At 45.4% G+C, this 20,178-nt stretch overlaps 4 protein-coding genes across 9 annotated transcripts; 2 read left to right on the forward strand and 2 right to left on the reverse strand.

Moving 5' to 3' along the window:
- The first annotated feature begins 875 nt into the window (after nucleotides 1–875).
- LOC117846563 (beta-amylase 2, chloroplastic) lies at nucleotides 876–5,225 on the forward strand. Its single transcript, XM_034727784.2, has 10 exons — nucleotides 876–1,412; nucleotides 2,108–2,398; nucleotides 2,488–2,565; nucleotides 2,643–2,846; nucleotides 3,021–3,215; nucleotides 3,571–3,735; nucleotides 3,845–4,105; nucleotides 4,286–4,504; nucleotides 4,687–4,906; nucleotides 5,005–5,225. Exons 1-10 carry the CDS (start codon nucleotides 1,020–1,022, stop codon nucleotides 5,031–5,033), a joined length of 2,055 nt encoding a protein of 684 aa, XP_034583675.1. The 5' UTR covers nucleotides 876–1,019; the 3' UTR covers nucleotides 5,034–5,225.
- A 369-nt stretch (nucleotides 5,226–5,594) lies between these two features.
- LOC117846564 (uncharacterized) lies at nucleotides 5,595–9,314 on the reverse strand. The gene is made up of 5 exons (XM_034727785.2): nucleotides 8,050–9,314; nucleotides 7,914–7,972; nucleotides 7,120–7,248; nucleotides 6,599–6,734; nucleotides 5,595–6,088 (listed from the first exon to the last, which is right to left on the reverse strand). The coding sequence occupies exons 1-5, from the start codon at nucleotides 8,761–8,763 to the stop codon at nucleotides 5,750–5,752; spliced, it is 1,377 nt and encodes a 458-aa protein (XP_034583676.1). The 5' UTR covers nucleotides 8,764–9,314; the 3' UTR covers nucleotides 5,595–5,749.
- Nucleotides 9,315–9,500: 186 nt separating this feature from the next.
- LOC117846562 (cleavage and polyadenylation specificity factor subunit 2) lies at nucleotides 9,501–17,459 on the reverse strand. The gene is made up of 18 exons (XM_034727782.2): nucleotides 17,169–17,459; nucleotides 16,148–16,316; nucleotides 15,891–15,987; nucleotides 15,692–15,818; nucleotides 15,499–15,614; nucleotides 14,925–15,019; nucleotides 14,691–14,842; nucleotides 14,294–14,351; nucleotides 14,117–14,224; nucleotides 13,480–13,732; nucleotides 12,990–13,171; nucleotides 12,555–12,650; nucleotides 12,279–12,377; nucleotides 11,755–11,886; nucleotides 11,360–11,404; nucleotides 10,656–10,820; nucleotides 10,133–10,204; nucleotides 9,501–9,908 (listed from the first exon to the last, which is right to left on the reverse strand). Exons 1-18 carry the CDS (start codon nucleotides 17,315–17,317, stop codon nucleotides 9,810–9,812), a joined length of 2,214 nt encoding a protein of 737 aa, XP_034583673.1. The 5' UTR covers nucleotides 17,318–17,459; the 3' UTR covers nucleotides 9,501–9,809.
- Nucleotides 17,460–17,507: 48 nt separating this feature from the next.
- Nucleotides 17,508–19,912, forward strand: LOC117846567 (uncharacterized). 6 transcript variants are annotated; one of them, XR_011897589.1, is made up of 5 exons: nucleotides 17,508–17,649; nucleotides 17,782–17,881; nucleotides 18,337–18,449; nucleotides 19,201–19,368; nucleotides 19,638–19,912. XR_011897589.1 is itself a non-coding variant. In XM_034727787.2 (4 exons), exons 2-4 carry the CDS (start codon nucleotides 17,791–17,793, stop codon nucleotides 19,276–19,278), a joined length of 282 nt encoding a protein of 93 aa, XP_034583678.1. In that variant the 5' UTR covers nucleotides 17,533–17,684; nucleotides 17,782–17,790; the 3' UTR covers nucleotides 19,279–19,405. The 6 variants fall into 6 exon arrangements, 1 of the variants encoding a protein (XP_034583678.1); XR_011897591.1 differs by having other exon boundaries at nucleotides 17,512–17,654; XR_011897590.1 differs by having other exon boundaries at nucleotides 17,525–17,701.
- Nucleotides 19,913–20,178: the final 266 nt, after the last annotated feature.

Genomic DNA, 20,178 nt, shown 5'->3' on the forward strand with positions numbered 1-20,178 from the left:
CTTTTGAACAAATCATTCAACATTGTCCAGTTGCAATGATAAGGGAGTGCAATGATAAGGGAGTGTTTGGATACGAGGTGCTAAACTTTAGGAGGGTCATATCGGATGTTCGGACGCTAATTAGGAGGACTAAATATGAGGTAATTATAAAACTAATTGCAGAACTCCTATACTAATTCACGAGACGAATCTATTAAGTCTAATTAATCCATCGTTAGCGAATGGTTACTGTAGCACCACATTATTGAATCATGAACTAATTAGGCTTAATAGATTCATCTTACGAATTAGACTTCATCTGTGCAATTGGTTTTATAATTAGACTATATTTAATACTTCTAATTAGTATTCAAACATCCAATGTAACAGGTACTAAAGTTTAGAAGGGTAAGCACCCTAAGACCAACAACTACAACTAATCGACCAGTCCAACATGCCGCTTTGCCTTTGTCTGGAACTGTAAGGATCGACCAGTCCAACATGCCGCTTTGCTTTTGTCTGGGACTGAAAGGATGCCAATGGAAGCAAGCAATCAAAAGCTGAAACGCAACACCAACCGTCTGACGGTAGCCAAGCAAGTCCCTGATGGCTGCTGCTTGCTGGCTCGCTCTCTAGAGGCATGGCGTTGGCGTGGCAGTGCCAATGGGCGTTGGCAAGGGGAGAGGCGCGTGCGAGCATGTGTGCGTGCGCCCCTGGCCACTGGGAACGGGAAGGGAGGCGCCCAATCACATGCGCCCCATGTGCGGCGCCAATCCTCCCCCTCGACCGGCTCGTCCCTTCCGCGATGGTGGCGAGGGCGAGGAGGCGACGCGGAGGCGCTCCCAAGCGTGCGCGCCTCCTGGCCATCGCGGCCGTCCATCCCTCCACACGTGTCGCCCCCGCGCGGCCACCGTGCCAACCATATCACTCCAAGCACGCCGCCGCACGGCTCGCACGCGTGAGCGACCCCGCTGGTCTCCCCCCTTGTTCCCCTCCCCTGCATCTCCCTCCCTCCGTTCCCCCGCGGCGCGAGATCCGGGATGCAGCAGGCGGCGGGGCCGGCCGAGGACGAGGACGAGGAGATGGGGGTCAAGGAGGAGGACGGCGACGAGGAGGAGGAGGAGGAAGACGACGGCTACTACATGGACCCGTGCCCCGCGGCCGTCGCGTCGCCTCCCGGCGTAGGCGGCGGCAGGGCGAACCCGGCGAGCCGGCGGCGCGCGCGCGAGGAGAAGGAGCGGACCAAGCTGCGGGAGCGGCAGCGGCGCGCGATCACGGGGCGGATCCTGGCGGGGCTGCGCCAGCACGGCAACTACAGCCTGCGGGCGCGCGCCGACATCAACGAGGTGATCGCGGCGCTGGCGCGCGAGGCCGGGTGGGTCGTCCTCCCCGACGGCACCACCTTCCCCTCCTCCGCCGCCGCGGCTGCGCAGGTTGGTCGCTCTCTCTGCTGCTTCCTTCTCAGTCAGTCAGTCAGTCAGTCAGCGATGAGTATGCGATTGGGAAAGAAGGGAATGAATGAATGGCCTGCTGCTGTGGTGTGGTGTGAACTGGCAGCTCGCCACTGGCTCTGCCTGGCAGCCAAGGGAAAAAGCAGCTTGGGAGTCAGTAGCTATCCAGCATCCACTGCCATTTATGACGTCATAAATGAAGGCCCGCCGGCTCCGACAGTGTGGGCAAATAAAAATGCTTCGGGCTTCGCGGGAATGGAATGGACTAGTGTGAAAATACTGTAGAAAGGGACGGTTTACACGAGGTAGTAAATAAAAATTTAAAAAATGGATGGTGGAATACCGTATCGTAGTTGAAAAATTAATACGAGCAGGAAAAATAATTACCAGCGTATTCTGCCGTCCATCGCACGGAAAGGGAGAAAGGGCGGAGGACAAGCGGCCAAAATAAGCAACAGAAGCCAGCCGCAGGCCGCAGCCCGTCACGGGGCTCACGGCGTTTTTCGCTGCTCGGTTGCTCCTCCCCCGTTCCCGCCTCCCGAGGGCGCGCTCAGCCACCGCCCACCGCCCACCGCCGCCTCCTCCCCGGTCCCCGGCCTCCCTCTCTCAAATTCCGGGGCCGCCTGATCCGGATCGGAATGCTGACGCGTGCGCCCCCTCGTGTGTTCCTCCTCCAGCCGGGCCCCCGCCCCGTGATGGTCGCCGCCGCGCCGCTCGCGCTCCCGACCTCGCCGGCGCTCCCCCTCCGCGGCATCTCGCCCGTCGCCGCCCGCCCCATCTCCCACCGCCCCGCGCCGGCGTCCTCCCTCCTCCTCTCGCCCCCGCGCGCCGCAGGAGCCGCCGCCGCCTCCTCGCGTCCCCCGGCGGACGACGTCCCTGACGGCGGCAGCTCCTCGCACCTCCTCGCTGTCCCCGTCAACGTCCCCATGGACCCCGCGGTCGCCGAAGACGCCGCCGTCGCCAAGCAGGTCAGCGACTCCCGCCGCCTTACTTTCGCTTTGCGTCCCTTGCTTCGGCTCATCTGTCTCTCACACGATTGTTGGGCTTCCTGCTGCAGGTGCCCGAGGTGGCGCCGCGCCCGCCGGAGCGGGACTTCGCCGGCACGCCCTACGTTCCCGTCTACGTCATGCTCCCCGTAAGGATGCATCTCCTCCATTTCCTTGTACTGGACTTGCGCGATCGTGTTCCGATTCATGCTCGTGTGTTTGGCAGCTTGGGGTGGTCAATGTCAGCGGCGAGGTGGTGGACGCGGACGAGTTGGTGGGCCAGCTGCGGGTGCTCAAGGCAGCCGGGGTGGACGGGGTCATGGTCGACTGCTGGTGGGGGAACGTAGAGGCGCACAGGCCGCAGGAGTACAACTGGACTGGCTACAAGCGCCTATTTCAGATGATCAGGGAGCTCAAGCTCAAGTTGCAGGTAAGATGACTCAGCATCTCAATGCAAACTTCAGCAATTTGCTATTCTCTGATTGTTGTGTGTCGCTTGATGTAACACTTCTACATCGATCATCTGTTGGTGAAGAATGTCGTACTTCAGCGGCGATTTCCTTTGCTCATGTGGCTTACATGCTGCTCTCGTTGAATTGCTTAGGTGGTCATGTCATTCCATGAATGTGGTGGCAATGTTGGCGACGATGTGTCAATTCCTCTCCCACATTGGGTAACAGAGATTGGAAGGAGCAACCCAGATATCTACTTTACTGACAGGGCAGGAAGGCGTAATACTGAGTGCTTGTCATGGGGGATTGATAAAGAAAGGGTTCTCCAAGGCCGAACAGCAGTGGAGGTACAATCATTTTGCTGGATCTTGCTCAGTACTTATCGCTCTGAAAGTTTGACTAAAGGTTATCTGCTTGTTGATTTCCACTTGCCTCCTATAATTCTGCATCTTGATCTTGTTGGCTAGTTTTGATACTACAAGCTGCAGAGTGGCTTCGCATGAAACTGTTATTGTTATGTATGCATTGTCATGTGTTGCACTTTCATGATAATGTTATAATATTTTAGGATGGTTGAAAGATGAAATTGGTTTTGTTCTAAAGAAAATGCATGTTCTGTATACGCACACCTTTCAATTCATTTTCAGTGGAAGGCCAATTGTGTTTACACATTTCTTATTTTATTCCCATATATCAATGTAGGTATATTTTGACTTTATGAGAAGCTTCCGAGTGGAGTTTGATGAGTATTTTGAGGATGCGATCATCTCAGAAATTGAGATTGGACTAGGGGCTTGTGGAGAGCTGCGATATCCATCTTATCCAGCAAAACATGGTTGGAAATACCCTGGCATTGGGGAATTTCAGGCAAGTCTTCACACTTTGCTCTTTCTGTTGCACTTGCATTATTCTCAGGGTTTAGTAAATACCTATTGGTATATTTTTATCAGCCATTGAGAATGTATTGCCTCTTCAGTGCTATGACAGGTACTTACAGAAAAATTTGAGAAGAGCTGCAGAAGAACGGGGGCATACTATATGGGCAAGAGGACCAGACAATGCTGGCCATTATAATTCGGAACCAAATCTCACTGGGTTTTTTTGTGATGGAGGAGATTATGATAGTTATTATGGCCGTTTTTTCCTCAACTGGTACTCTCAGATGTTGGTGGATCATGCGGACCGTGTACTGATGTTAGCAAGGTTGGCTTTTGAGGGTTTAAACATAGCTGTTAAGGTTAGTTATCACTGTTAACTTCACACATCCAATTCCAGCACTTTGGTTGTTTTGCAGGCATTCATTCTTTCTTTTAGAAACCTGATCTTACAAGTGTTAAAGTGGACTGATCTTTACCATTTACATCCCCAAATCAAATAAAATGATTGAATACCCTATCCACTTATGTGATATTTACAGGTCTCTGGAGTGCACTGGTGGTACAAAACTGCCAGTCATGCTGCTGAATTGACTGCTGGGTTTTACAACCCATGTAACCGTGATGGCTATGCTCCAATTGCTGCAGTATTGAAGAAATATGATGCTGCTTTGAACTTTACATGTGTTGAATTGCGCACTATGGACCAGCATGAGGTATACCCTGAGGCATTTGCAGATCCAGAGGGCCTGGTATGGCAGGTAGGGATCCTTTCTTCCATTGCCTGTTTTTGCATTTCCTTAGCAACAGCTTACTTGCTGATGTATTGAATTCTCTAGTGAGCAAATACTTGGCAGCTGCACAGCATCATATGTTCGCTATTTAATTACAAACACATTGATGTTGTATTAGTGTCTTATCAATTGGATGCATTGTTTTTCAGGTGCTAAATGCTGCGTGGGATGCTGGTTTACAAGTGGCTAGTGAGAACGCTCTACCTTGCTACGATAGAGAAGGATTCAACAAGATTCTGGAGAATGCCAAACCACTGAATGACCCAGATGGACGGCATTTGTTTGGATTCACCTACCTGAGGCTTAGCAAAGTTCTGTTTGAGAGGCCCAACTTTTTCGAATTCGAGCGCTTCGTCAAGAGAATGCATGGTAAGATATACTGGCCCACTGGAGTGGTCTGAGTCTGACAGCAATCCTATTTTAGCGCCAGTTAATCAGATGTTGACCTCTTGTGACGTTCTTTGCAGGTGAGGCGGTTCTTGATCTGCAAGCATAGATGTGTAGCTTATTACATACACATATACAAGTGATTCTGATTGGCTTAGGCCTTACGGCCTACATTTTTGCTCCTTTTTTTTGGTTGCGTAGGTGGTAGTATCAGCTGATTTTTGACCTGTTACATAGAATAGAACTCGCTGCTCTATTTGTAAAGGCTATTTATATATGAAGACCCGTGGGTTTACTTGAATTTTGGTGGGTAAACAGTGAATTCGCATCCATGGATGCCGTTGGCAACACTACATCTGCCTTGCATTGCATGGCACATTGGGCGCGGGCAGTCCCGTAAAGATTCATGAGGCTGCGCAGCGTGGTCTTTGGGCGTGAAACCTGAAAACCCAGGCATTCTGGAACAAAGTGTTTCGATTGTACTGTCCGCATGTAAATGATGCTCAGCAATGGAAGTTGAGTTTGGACTTGTCAAACGCCTCATTTGCAGTTTAAGCGTGTGTTTGGTACTGTGCTTACTTCACCTATAGGTACTGGCCTGATTATTCCTTCACAAAACTTGTCTGCACGGGCCTCATGTCACCGTATGATCGAGCCGCGCAGAAAGGGGGAAAAAAGTGATCATCTTCTAGTATCAAATATGAATGAATGGTACTAAACGTCTAAACCAATGACACAAGAGTGCAGCTAGCTACTGCTGGGAGTCTGCGACACGGGGGCACCAAAGCAAAGCGAATTTACAACAGGTGAGGTGCGCGGGGGTGTTCAGGAGGGGAAACCCGAGCTGCGCAGCACGATCTGGCCGTCCTCGTCCTTGTCGAACACCCGCTCGATGAGGTCGTTCCAGCTCATCCGCTGCCTGGCCCCCGCCGGCGGGAAGCTCTCGCTCCTCTCCGGCTGCTGCTGCTGCTGGCGCCTGTCATCGCCGTCGTCATCGTCGAACGTGCCGTACAGCGACGGCGCCCGCGCGTCCGGCACCGACAGCGTCACGGCCCGGCGCAGCGCGGCCCTGTGCTCCTCCACGTGCTCCCTCTGCAGGGTCTCGTTCCGCTCCATCCGCTGCTCCGATGGCACCGACATCGTCTCCTCCTCCTCAAGCATCAGCTGTACACCAGCAGCGGAACAATGTTACTAGTAGCACGAAGAAATCACAGAGGCAGCTAAGCGACCCCAACTTGTACCAACAAGTAATCCTATGTGGCTGTGTCTACCTTAATGATCAACAATCTACATTTTCAAATCTGAAAATGTTTCCTTAAGAAAAAACCAAAACAATGGTGCAGCCGGAATTGCATCTCAAAAACGTGTAACTGAATATCTGAACAAGATTCTTTTTTATCACTACCTCAGTTCCTCACAATTTGTCCTTGTATTTTAACATCTCAGTTTCTACAATGCAAATATAAAAAATCTGCCCCACAACATGAGGGGTTACATTCTAGTTAGCCTGCACAATTTCAGAAAAGAAAAAAAAAACAGTGATATCCAAAGTCCAGTTTACCAAAGATAAAGCTATCCCTTCAAAAGAGCTTATGAGAGAAGGTTACTCAGGCAAGAATACAGTGGTAAATAGAGACTAGAAAGTAAAGATAGCTAGTAGCATAAGCAACTCACATCCAAAGCCTTCTGGGCTTCCCTCTCAATCCAAATAATGGCATGGTCTGCTGTGGCGTTGCAGGAAAGAACAATGTGCTCAAATCTACCATCCACAGGCACAGCTGTTTTAACTACCGGTGGATATCTTCCGCACCTGTGTTATTCAAGGAATTCAATTTGTTCATGGAAATATTGGACACCTTCGTTATCGACACAGTAATCTGACCAAAGGACATAAAACACAGAGCAAGATCAATATCAAATTGTAGAAGTATCAGTATGGGTTCACAGTCAGTGGTGAATATAATACTAGTTGAACAAAATACTGACTACATGACTAGTTACATACAAAGTGACACTTGATGGTTCTCTTGAAAGAATTGAGTTGAATATTCAAAAACTATTAGCATAACTTGTTCTCTATTTCCATCAGTTGTGAGGACCTCTCCTGCAGTTAACTGATACTATGCAACAAGGTTGTATATCAGGGGCCACATGAGGATTCTTGCATTATAGAACACCAAATCAGGAAAGGGTACCTGCACATTTTTCTTTCCACTATGTGATATATCCGGCCTGGTGCATAAAGCCTCCTTGGATCCTTTAGCATTGCGTCTTCAGGTATACATGTATCCCTCAAACATCTCAAACATAGGAGGCACGGCAAGCTGTTCAAGAAGAGAACACGGCTTAATTTCAGACTCGCTTGAGCCCAGTAAGCAGTAAACATACTGATACATAGCTACAATATAGCTAGCACAAACATTAACTGAAAAAAAATATTAGATAAACCACCACCAGGTACAATAGAATCCCAGTTATCTGTCCACAGCTCATAGGACTTACTTGCAATGCAGTCATGATGTTCATTAGACATAACAATGATATGATTTATCATCAAACAGAAATACAGGGGCCGTTCGGTTGTTTTGCTGCTTTGCCTGGCCTTGCCTTGCCAGGCGAGCGAATTCTTGCCGGCGCAAGCGAGCTGGATTGGCTCTCCCGCATCGGCAAGGTGAAACCTTGCCAGCACAGACCCTGAGATAAGCTAGCTGTTCTTCCAAACGCACAGCCCTCATCCCTATCCTTGCTTAGCAAGGCTAAATAGTACCCGGCAATGGTTCCAAACGGCCCCACGGTTTCTGTTTGACAAATAGACTGGTTTGTGTAAAAAACAGAGTAACTGGGGTAATGCAAGGGGAAAGTATGAGCCAATAATGAATCACATTATAGTTTGAGAAACAAAAACCTTTTTAATACTAACCACCAAACATGTAAATCATCAGTTCATAATCAAGAAAACAAGAGCACTATATTAGTGGCACGGCCGTACCAGAGGATTGACTTGAAAATGTCTTCCAAAGGAGTAGCAGTCCTGGGCAAGAAGTCGTCCTGCCATTGGGAAAGAAAGATGAAGAACGGTTGAAAGCAGTGGAGTGCATAATACGAATTAAGCCTGAGTGACTGACCTGTAGGACGACGGAGTTGATGACGTCGGCGTATCTGACGGCGAGGTTGAGCGACATGCACCTGGCCGGCGCCATGGCGTAGCAGCGCGTGCGGCTCCTGTCGACGTTTCCGAGCTTGTCGAGGTTAAGCACGACGACCATGGTGAGCATGGCTGCGATGCCGGCGCCGAGGGAATGCCCCGTGAAGGTGAGCGTGTAGTCGGGGTACCTCTCGAGGAGTTCCCTGAGGAGGTCGCACTCGGCGTCGAGCACCCATCCGGCGGCCCTGAGGAGGCCGTTGTGGACGTACCCGCCGTCGAAGCGGCGCTTGCCGAGTCGGTTGTCGAGGAGAAGCGCGTAGTCGGACTCCTTGACGAGGTTGAGGCCCCGGAGCGCGAGGACGATGTCGGCGTGGGCGTGGTCGAGGTAGAGGAGGTAGGGTGTGACGCGGCCCTGGGTGTCGGCGTAGTTCCGGCGGCGGAGGACGCAGGCGGGGTCGATGCCGTACCCCCCGGGGGGCGCGAAGAGGAGCGGCGCGGTGGCGGAGAGGTCGGGCTCGTAGTTGGCCATGACGAGGCGGCACATGCGGGGCACGGGCTCGAAGTCGGCGGCGGAGGCGAGGCCCCAGGTGGCGCTGTCGGACTCGCCGGTGTGGAGGCAGCGCTTCCAGGCCCAGCGCGCGCAGGCCAGGCAGTAGACGCACTCGAGCAGCGGCAGGCCGCAGGCCAGCGACATGGCCGGCAGCCGCGCCGGGGCACGAGGCGGCTATCAGTCATCCATCGGCCGCCGGCGGCGGTTGTCGTCGCTGGGAGGGAATTGCGTCGAACAGGTGGTGCGCGGGCCCCGGATTGAATCCGGAATCAGGATTCGCGGGTGTTGCCAAGGGGCGGAGAGATCCAAATCCAACCAACTAACGATCGGGTGGGAAATTGTTTTTGACTTTGCGAGGCGCATACCACTCGTGATTTTCTTTTTTCCCTTTTCGTGAACCCACTGGTGATCTGATCTGCGGACGAGTGATGACCAGCTGCGGAGGCAACTGGCGATGTCAACCGCTGCTTCAGGAGGTTGACGACGAATCGGAGTACTAAAATCCGATCGGAGTGACGAAGAGAGCTAACGAATAACGATCCAGGCTTCCAGGTCATGCCAAGGGAACGGGTCCAGGCCTCCAGGGACCTCTGGTCTGGTCACTGGTGCCTTCTGGATTCCTTGCAGAATTGCAGTCCTTCCATACAAGACAAAGGCATGATGAGTGCGTGGCATTGCACGGCGCTTGGGCTGGACATGTTCAGGGAAGCCATTGAAGATGGTATATCCTTCTTCATCTTCCAACCGCGGCAGCATATACCTTTCTTCCGAATAATAATAGCGCTAATGATGGCTATATTCAATTCAAACGCAAGTCTAAGCTCGAGATTCGAGAATCATATCTGATTTTGTGACAGGTAAGAGAAGTGGGAGACCAAACGTGTCAAAACACCAGGATAGTACGCGACAAGATTAGAAGTTTTGTGATGATGTACAAGTCTAATCTACAGACAAAGTCCAACAATCTACAATCAACGGGAGCCCCGGGCATGTCCATTGTCCTGTACTACAATTCACTGCGTGCCGTTCCATTAGATCCTACTACAAAAAGCAGGCTCCCGGAGAGCCCCACAAGGCCCACAAACATCAGCTCCTCTCTGTCTATCCGCTCATCAATTGCAGCATAGCAGACCGCGTGTACCACGAGGCACGACCGCACGAGGAAATGGAGCCACCCGTGTACGTCGGCCTCACAGCAAGTAGAACTGCGAATAAAGATGCTCCCTGATCTTGTAATAGTCCTCGCACAGGGGGCCCTCGATCACGATCTGCTGAGAACCCGTGCTGCCCTGCAACACACCACCACAACAAGCATAGCTGTGTAAGCGTGTGCCAGCCGAGGTTCCACGGAACCATGCTCTTGCAGCCTTGTTGCAATATTTCACAAGAAATTCAAAGTGTCTGCTTTGCCATGGGCAGTTTGTCCATGAACAACTGCAGCAGGTCCAAGCTTGCTGATTAATATATGCGCGCCATAAGGTAAGCAATTGGTCCTAAAGGGAAGCTATGGTACCTTCTGGGAGTCACCAATCTTGCGCACCGTGATGTGTTCGCCACACCGTAATGCACCACCGGAAAATTCAACCTGCAGCAACTGTTTCCTTAGCGACGAATGTCAATGGCTTCAGTATACATCAACAGAGATTAGCTAGCCCTGCCCACTTAACATTAGCCACCCAAAAATCATATGTAGCGGCTTTCGTCAACCTAATCTTGTAATCGGCTGTAAGCATCTAGAGGCTATGCGTGTTCAAGGAAAAAAAAACATGTATGGGCTATTAGGCTATGTAAACTAAACAGCCTGTGCAGCTGACAACGTGCCATCTAATATCCTGCAGGATGCTAGAAATAGAGAAAGTTGCCACTTGCCAGCTCCAGTTTTTTCTCAACATACTAATACCACATACACATTTGATCCACTTGTGTTCAACTGAACCCTACTTAGTAAATAAAAGTAAACTAAAAGTTTGGATAAATCATAAATGTCATTTCAGGTACAGTGGAAGATCGAAGATTCAGGAATGCAATAAACCTACCTGCCAACCTTTATTTTCCAGAAATTGTTTAAAATCAGACAACTTTAGATCACCCACAAGAACTGGCTTGTGGGGTGGCGGTTTTGACGATGGGGGAAGCAGAATAAGCTTTTCATCTTCTTTTCCAACTTCTGCATCCACCCAAGCAATTTCATGCTCACCCAACTGCAGTCCATGTTAGTGTTAGCGATTTCGTAATGATGATGATCCATAGTGAGGCAAGTGCATAACAAAGAAAGGTATTTAAAAATTGAGGATGAAAAACATGGTTACTTGCCTAAAAAGGAATCTATAACTACCAATTCAAACTAGGTGGGTTTACAGTGAATGGACAACATTTTGGCATGCAAGGCCTTTGAAGTTGACTAATAAATTCAAGTATTCAACTATTTCAATATTATTAACAGCTAGCAACTGAGCACGCAGTAAGCAACCAATCACCCTAAAATCAAAAGATGCCACATAAGGTCCGGAAGCAGCAACATTTAGATTTCAACACGTAAGGAGGTAAAACCCTTAAAGAACTTGCAATTTTGCAAAGGACATTTTTTTTTCTATAACAATTTCACAAGGGCTTAAGTTGGGGGCTAAACAATACAAAGTGAGAACTTGGACCGTTAGATTGTCATAACAAAGTTCTCTTGAGTTTATTAAGAGCAACAGAAAGGATAAAATATAAAAATTTAGGGAAATATAACTCTTACCTTTTTACAAATAATGTTACTCATTAACTTCTCTGAAAGTTGTACCTGAGACAAGATACCACAAACATCACAAAGATTGCAAATGGAAGGTTGAGGGAATATGCAACATATAAATTGTACTGTACATGATATAGTTATGTCACAAATACACGCTCCTAGCTTTATAAATAATGGCATGTACACGAGGGTCTCACTGCCGCCCACAAAAGGATCATAATTTTGCATAATAACTTATAAATTTGAATGATTGGTACATGAAAGTGGTTTGGTTTTTCCTCTACTTGCTCCAGACATCAGATAAGAAGTAGCACATTAATTTTTAGGCTGCCTGACCTTCACAACCTCCTAAACCTTCCACTTAATATTTAAAAAGAGTTTGCAGTTAAAATACGAACCTTATAGGCACATAAATCCGATGTTACATCAATTGTTTCCTCAATCTGAGGAGCATAAACATGCAAGTCTAAATTCTTTGCACAATGCATTTTCAAATGTTCAGTAGCTTCCGCTGATCCATGCACCAAAACCTGCAAAAAGTCATGCATGCTTCAGCATGAGGTAACAACTTTTTATGCACAGGGCAACCACTTAGGCACTGAACACAAGCATAACAAAAAATTTCTATGCACAGGGCAACCACTGACCACAAGCATAACAATTGCAGGTCACTCAAATCTTGTTCTAACTAATCAAACAAAGAAGCAACAGGCACTTGCGATTTAAATAAAGTTTTGCTGTTGGCATGTCAACCCTAGAAAAAATGCATAGAAATGACTTAATATACCTACCATCTTTGGTGTCAGCTATGAAGATAAACTACACGTACTATATGTCCCAGAAAGGAGCATGCTTTAGTTAAATATGTAAAATCTAAACCATGCAGGTATAAAAAGGAATATCTAGAATTGAAGTCACATACAAGTTTCAGTGGAGCCACATGAGCTATAACTGACTTTACAGAACGCCCATCAGAGCGACCTTCAAAGTCCATATAAACCAATGAGCATTTCACTTGAACCTGGAAAAAGAATCAGTATAGCTCACATGTAAATTCAAATCTGGATATATATATATATATATATATATATATATATATATATATATATATATATATATATATATATATATATATATATAGCTAGCTCTGCAATTGACGCAGAGACTAATGAAAGAAAACAAATAGGAAAGAACTTACAGTCATCTCATTGGAAATAACTTTTGAGGGCGTTGAATCAAGAAGCAGGCGTGCTGAACCATCGTCAATTTTACCATCTAAACCATCTCCAGAACCCTGAAGAATAAGATATGCACGTAAGAACCGAATGAACAATTGAGTTTCTTCTTAGTCCAAATATGGCAACAAGGGTTTCATGTATTTCCAGTTATCGTTTAAAGCATTTTTCAGCTTCATGAAGGAATGCACAAAGTTAAGTAACAATGAACCGAACAAAGTTCAGCTTCAAATATAGCTAATATGCTCCAACAGAACCGCTGAAGTATTCAGCAGAAGCATATGAGCCAGTCATGCAACTTAAGTAACAATGAACAAGAATTATATGACAGCCAGTTCATTTACAAATGACCAACTGTCAAAATTCAAGAGGCATAGTGGGTGCGTAAGCAAACTTACAAGCATCAGAGTACTATCCATTTCTTCTTGTTTCATCGTATAATCATCAGGATTGATGACCTCACCAAAGTCATCCCATTCGGCAGTATTTTCAAAGAAGGGAAACATTGGAGCAACACTGGTTGAAGGAGGGACAAATCCATCAATGAAAATATCATTGCTCCCACCAAAATGTGAACCAGCTGGTAGTACCACAAAATAAAGAAGGATAGTCAACTAACAAATCACCTAATATTAAAACCCTTAAATCATAAAACAAGTTTGAGGAAACTAAATGGAATAGCAGATATGTTCTTATAAACATCATCGTCCTGGCTGCTAAATACAGTCGAGAATCATGAAAGGGGATATTGAACTTGATCAGGTCAATGCTTAAAGGCAGAAAAAATTAGAGCAGGGTCAAAGAAACAGCAAGTGTACTCTAGATGTGTGGTAAGTTCTGACGGAGATTGACCAGCAAAGTTCATAAAAATGTCTAGCCATAGTATACCCTTGGTGGATTTACGAGATGAGCTTGAATCAATGAGCATTGGGTCTGAAGCCTTTGCATTTGATCCATGGGAAGCCTTTAGTTCCTCTTCTTTGACAAGGCTAGCCTTGATTGCTTCTTCCTTTTTGATCCGTTCCTGTTCTTCTTCATAAGCTTTTAGCTCATCACCCACCAAAGGAATTCGCTTGCTCATAGTGACCTTTACAGCTTTAGGGGGTGGGTCCACTTGAAGCATTCGAGCAAGTGTACCAAACTGGAGGGCAAATATTTTCTAGTCAGATAATTGTAGAAAGATAGTACATGCATTATGTTTGTAAGAGAAACAAACATTAAGACTAAAAGACTGGTAGTTTAATGAAAGTGAGGCTTCGTAATCATATATATTTTGTTCACAAATTATAAAAGTTCTATTTAGCATCTAGTTCATCTGCTCTTTACTTTAAGAGCATATTCATCTTAATATCTGAAATTTCAAATATGCGCGTGCAAACTGTCAGAAGCCATAATTTAGAAGCCTCAATAGTTCTTGTGACAAGTCATTTCGGATTACTAGCTACTGAAAGCACATGAAGATTGATGACAAGACTAACACATCTGCATAGAGTTATAGAATTATATGCCATGCACAATAATGTACCTGTCCCTTCTCAGTAAAGAGCACTAGATTCCTTGCTTCATTCGCCATCTCAACAAATATGTCATGAGAAAAGCCAACCTCCAAACTTGCCATGGACGCCAGAACCACCTGCTAAATAACTGTTAACTTCAAGGTTCCAACAGTATGGTGGAGAGCAGAGAAATATGTTACCCTAACCTTTGGAGTATCTCCCAACTTTTCAAGATCTTCTTTGTTAATTATCAGTGTGACCTTTCTGCAACACAGAAAAATCGACTATTGTTAATGATAGAATCAGATGGACTTCGGTAGTTCAATTTATTTTTTGAAAAACTGTTCACTTGATACAAATATCCAAAATTAGTGTAACATTGATTAAAAGAGATACGTAAGTATGGCTCAAATGATAGAATTCTAATAACAGAACAACTCAGACGAGATATAGTATAACTATGACTACATAAGATGCAATAAGAGAGTATTATTCTTCGAACTTAAATAGTGAACATAGAGCAAAAAGAACCAAACAAAGTTTTGCCCTAAAAAAAAACCAAACAAAGTTTTAGTTAGAACTTATAGCTGTTTGAGGTCATACTTTAATAAGAAGGCATTAGCTCTACTGCTTTCAAAAGATTTTGCAATATGATCACCCATCCATTCAAGAAAACTCTTGACATAGTCGACTGTACTTGTAGAAACATTTGTCAGAAAGTAGATAGGGTACTCCAAACGCCGGTCACCCCAATACTGCAACATATCAACATAAAAAGTTAGCACATTATTGAAATAACAGGAATACAGAGTCTCGTGGTAGTATCAGAGATTTCACCTTATCCAATATCAAAAGAAGTTCCAACACTCTACCAGCAGTATCAACAGGAAGTAACACACTTCCACCACTTCCTAGAACTTTAACTAATGAATCTGCATGAAACATGATGGCATTAAACAACACTGGCTAGGATGCATCACATATATAAAAAGGAAAGTGTGGTAAACATATCATTTTGGAACTATAAATTTAACCATGAAACTTCATGACAAGACAAAATGGTACTCCCTCCGTTCCAAATTATAAGTCATTCCAACTTTCTTGGAGAGTCAAACCATTTTATGTTTGACCAAAATTATAGAGAAGATCACAAAAGTTTATGGCACCGAATAGATATACTATGAAAATATATTTAATGAAGAAACTAATGGTACCTATTTGGTATCATGAATGTTAGTACTTTATTGTATAAATTTGGTCAAACTTGAGATGTTTTGACTCTCCAAAGAAAGTTGGAATGACTTATAATTTGGAACGGAGGGAATAGAAGCTAGCACTTAGGAATACTATTAAAACTGCAAAATCTAAAGAAACCAAATAATAAAAGCATGCCCAGCGCTGAGTGATGTACCAATGAAATCTTGATCCTGTTTCTTTCTGTAGCCTTGATTGTTCAAAGCGTTGTAAGCATCAGTTATCAGAACAGCTGGCCGCACAAAAGATCCAAGAACAGTACCATTCAAATGCCTGGAAATACGATAATTTTAGTAGTTTATGCAAAAGAGAACACTAAATCTGTTCTGGAAAAACACAGAGGATCTAACATCTCTTTCCGATGGTTGAAGTCAACAGCGTACACAACATCCTCTCCATCTTTTGTTATCTTCCACACTGTGCCCCCCAAAAGATGCCCAGCCACATGGGGAGCAATAACAATTCCTTCACCTTTATCTGTCAAGAGATACAGTATGAGCAAATGTAGTGGAGCATGCTAAAACGATGTAACAGCATGATCTTACTGACCATTCAGAAGGTAATTTTGTGAGTATTTCAATCTCACAATGTTTTGGAATGCAGCATCAACATCATCCAAAGTAAACAAGTCAAAGTCTGAGACTTGCTGCAAAAGAAGGTAAGGGTCTACTGTGAACAGATATAGACTACAGAGTCCAGTTTTCTCGAACAAATTGGGAGAGAGGGAGGGAGACTGTGTGGTAATGCAAATGAGTGTGATTGAAAAGTGTACCCCTTATGGAAATATTGGGCACCAAGAAGCTTACCCATCGAGATAGAAAATGGTCGTACATGGTCAAAAGGCCAAGTCTAAACACAGGTTCTGTTGCATAAACTGGTGCAGAGAGTCCAAGATGTTTCATAGCATAAGGCAAAGCTCCTAGATGCATCATGTCAGGATGTGACAAAAGAACAGCATCTATAGTTGGTGCAACCCTGAAACATATAGAGTGCTCTTATGAGTGCAAGTGAAAAGTACCAAACAATTTGCTTCGACCATAATAGCATATTGACAGCAATGGCATCTATGCATTCTGCAATGATGGAAAGTATCTCCTTTACTCAACGAGTGAGGATTTTGGAAAGAAATATGTAGGAGTGCATCCTTGCATCTGTAAGATGTGTAAAGGTAGTATAACAAATGGCAGGAAAATGAACTGTCAACGTTCAGCACATAAGTCACTGGAGAGGCTATGCTCAAGGTGGCCAAAGTTGCAGTCATGTTTTTACATGCATCCTTGTTACAAGAAACAATAGGCAGAGACCACACATTTACACCAATTACACTAGACTACACGTTAGGCATTAAATCTACATAAATAACAGGCCACTAAGCAACAGACACACATCCAAGCTCATTCGTGAGCATAAATGTTAGTATGGGCTCACAAGCATTCGCCCTCCAGCACATAAGCACGAAAGCACAAACTCGGCAGTCAATTTTCCAAACAAGCTGGAAATCACACTGGTTGTAGCACACAAATTACAAAACCCTAGGACTTGCCAAACCGCGAGCGAGCCTCCATCCTAGAAACGCAGAGGCACCAATCATCAGCCAGAATTTACACTACTCCCCCGATTTGTGCAATTAAACCAATACGTGGTTCGCATTTCATCAGGTCCCGACCCTATCTGAGCTGAGCGCAGCGCCAGCCGAACTCCAGTCTCACTCTCGGAGACAATTCGTCGAACAGGTGTACTAATGTGGCGTCGGGAGCGTGAACCACTCCCTCACGAGGCCATTGAATCGACGACAAGCTAAGTTCACAAGGGTAAGGAGAGGCATACTTGGCGAGGGCTTGGAGTTGGGAGGTGTCGCAGAGGTCGGTCCATCCGCAGTCGAGGAGGAAGCGGAAGCCGTCGACGGCGAGCAGGTAGCACAGGGGCCCCTCCCCGTACGCCCCGCTGAGAGGCGTCACCTGCACCGACGTCCCCATCTGATCTGATGTCCCCTCCGGCGGCGCCGGTGGCTCGACGGCGAGCGGAGGCGGAGGATTCGGCCTTGGTGGGGTTGGAGGAGTGTTCAGAGTCGGAAGCAGCGAACCTTTGCTAAACCCGCGCCAGGTTCACTTCAGGGTAACTGGTCTGGGCCGTGTTGGGCCGAAAAAATCAGGCCCGTATGGCCCTCGAATCCTTTTGTGTCCACGTGTTCCCCAGCTCCGGTGCGGTGAGCCCTTCCCTCGCCGCCGGCGACCCCGAAACAATTGACGCGCAGTGAGAAGACGGCCACCCAATCCGCAAGGAAGCGAAGCTCCTCTGCTCCGGTCGGGTCAGGTCCCTTTTCTGGTTGGGTTCTCCGGTCGGGTCAGGTCCCTTTTCTGGTTGGGTTGAGATTCTCGTTTGGTGTCTCTGGTTGGATGGATCTAGGCAAAACCCTAACTCGCGCAATATCTCTACGCAGTTGCTTCCGATGGACGGCGCCGCCGCTGCTGCAGGAGGTAGTGGGGAGCCGGCGGCCAACGGGTCCAAATCTGAGGGGCAGCAGTTCGATCCCAGCCGGAGTAAGCCGGAGCTCCCGTCTCAACTGGCTTCAATTCGTTTCTGTAGATTCTTCTGTATTTCTAGTTCGTGCTGTAGGTTTGTTTCTGCTTTGTCCGTAGGAAATCAATCACAACCTCTCTCGCCATGGTAATGGAATATTGAATTATTACTAGCTTGCTTTTATGTTGGTTATTTGCAGACATATTTATTCCCTGAATTATTGGCCTTACAAAAATTGTTTTTGGTTGTGGGGTCATGTTCAAAAAAAAATTCAAATGTTTTTTGCTAGATTACTTTATGGTACTATAAAGTGTAAGGACAGTATCTCTAGAATGTGGTTAAACTGAATGTTCAGTTGTATTCTTTGGCATTATCTCAAAAAAGATGATCCACCAAATCTTTGAGTTTTTCAAATGAGTTGCATACTTCATTAATCTTGGGGGTGGTCTGACACCTAATTTCTTGATGTTTTAAGTGATTGGGATAATCAAAAGGAAGGCCTTGATTAAGGATTTGGCTGCTGCGTACCATGCTGAGTGTATAGCATCCTGTAAAGAACTCTTGCAGCTTCAGAGAAAGTGGGAGGAGGTCAGTATCCATCTTCCAAAATCTCACCTGTGGAGCTCCCTCTGTTCCTCCGTATTGCATAGCACTGTAATTCAGGGTCCCTTTCTTGTTTATTTGCAAAAAATATTTGTTAATTCCCTTGGGAGTTTAGTTATTTTGAATTCAAATTATGGTTGACTAAACTGATTGAAGTCAAGTCATTGAGTTGTGAAATGAACATTCATATTGTTCTTCAGAGACAGTAGCACATAGGCCTGGACTTTTGAATAGCAAGAAGAATTCCCTAATGTGATTGAATTGCAGCAATCAGTGGTGCATCTATATCATTGTGCAATGTGTCAAAAGAATATGTGCTGGACCCTTCTTTACTTTTAAGGAATCCATTTTATCAACTCATACTTGTTAGCTAGTTTTTCAATTTCTAACTTTTTTTTGAGCTTTGGGATCATGTGTTGAATTGTATGAGTTGTTGAGAAATATGCTAATTCTAGCATTGTGGAATTATATGTATGCTTTACAGCAGTGAAAAGTGTCCCAGACTCTTTACTATTACATCAACACATACTTTAAGTTAGTTTTTCAATTTATAGTTTTTTTTGAGCTTCGGGATCATGACTTCTCTTGTTCCTGTTTTTGAGAAAGATGATAATTCTAGCACCCTAGAATTATATATATTGCTTTACAGTAGTGAAATTTTGCTTTTGCCAGGTAGTCCTGCAGCACCTTTTTTTTTGTGTGCAACGAGTCTCAAAATGTTAATATTGATTCACAGGAACAGTATGTGGAAGTCAAAATGCCTGAAGAACCAAGACTGATGACAATGAAGACCTCAAAGCGTAGGAAGAAGTAGATTTAGGAGATTAAGAGCACTTTCAGCTCTGTCAACTGCTGTGGTAGTTAGCTTGACAGTGAACTAAATACAAGGAAACATTGCCCTCAGGTGGGCTTATGCTCTAAAGTATCATTTGCCTGCTTCCCATTGCTCTTTTAACTACTCCCTTCGTTTCAAATTGTAGGTTGTTTTAGCTTTTCTAGACACATGATTTTTGCTATGCACATAGATATACATTATGTCTACATACATAGTAAAATCTATGTATCTAGAAAAATCAAAACGACCTACAATTTGGAATGGAAGAAGTAGATTTTTTTTTGTTCTTTAAAGATAAGGCTCACAAAGAAATACTAACACCTCGGGTCTTTTTGCAGTTGCGTCCAACAAAGAAGGCATTTATGTATCTCACTGATTTTCATTCCAATCATCACAATGTTTTGTTCTTCAAAGATGAGGCGTACAAAGAAATAACACTTGATTTTTTTGTAGTTTGATTCACCGAAGGCATTTAGTTGTCTCGCTGATTTAGGTCTAATCATTACAATGATTGCAGCTGTCAGGATATTTGATCTAACTGATGCAATGTTATATTCATATGTTCCAACATGCTTTCACCTTGAATTGAATGAAATATCATGTTTTAACGCAAGTAACAGAGATGAGGTTGAAGCAACCCCATTGTACGGTTTTGCAGTGCCCGTTGCACAGGGCAAAGCATTGTATGTCCTAGATGATTACATGTGTAAAGGCTAGTAGGTGGTGCAGTGTCCTTCCACGCCTCCTTTGCTAGGTTGTGAGCAATTCTGTTGACTGCTCTGTAGATCTTTCTGCAATCAAAAGTTTTGTTTCTGTTGACAAAGTCTGCGTTTCATAACTAGACAACACCAATTTTGAAAGCATAAAGTGGTATAATAT

The sequence above is a fragment of the Setaria viridis genome, chromosome 2 (assembly GCF_005286985.2).
Source record: "Setaria viridis chromosome 2, Setaria_viridis_v4.0, whole genome shotgun sequence".
Classification (NCBI taxonomy): domain Eukaryota; kingdom Viridiplantae; phylum Streptophyta; class Magnoliopsida; order Poales; family Poaceae; genus Setaria; species Setaria viridis.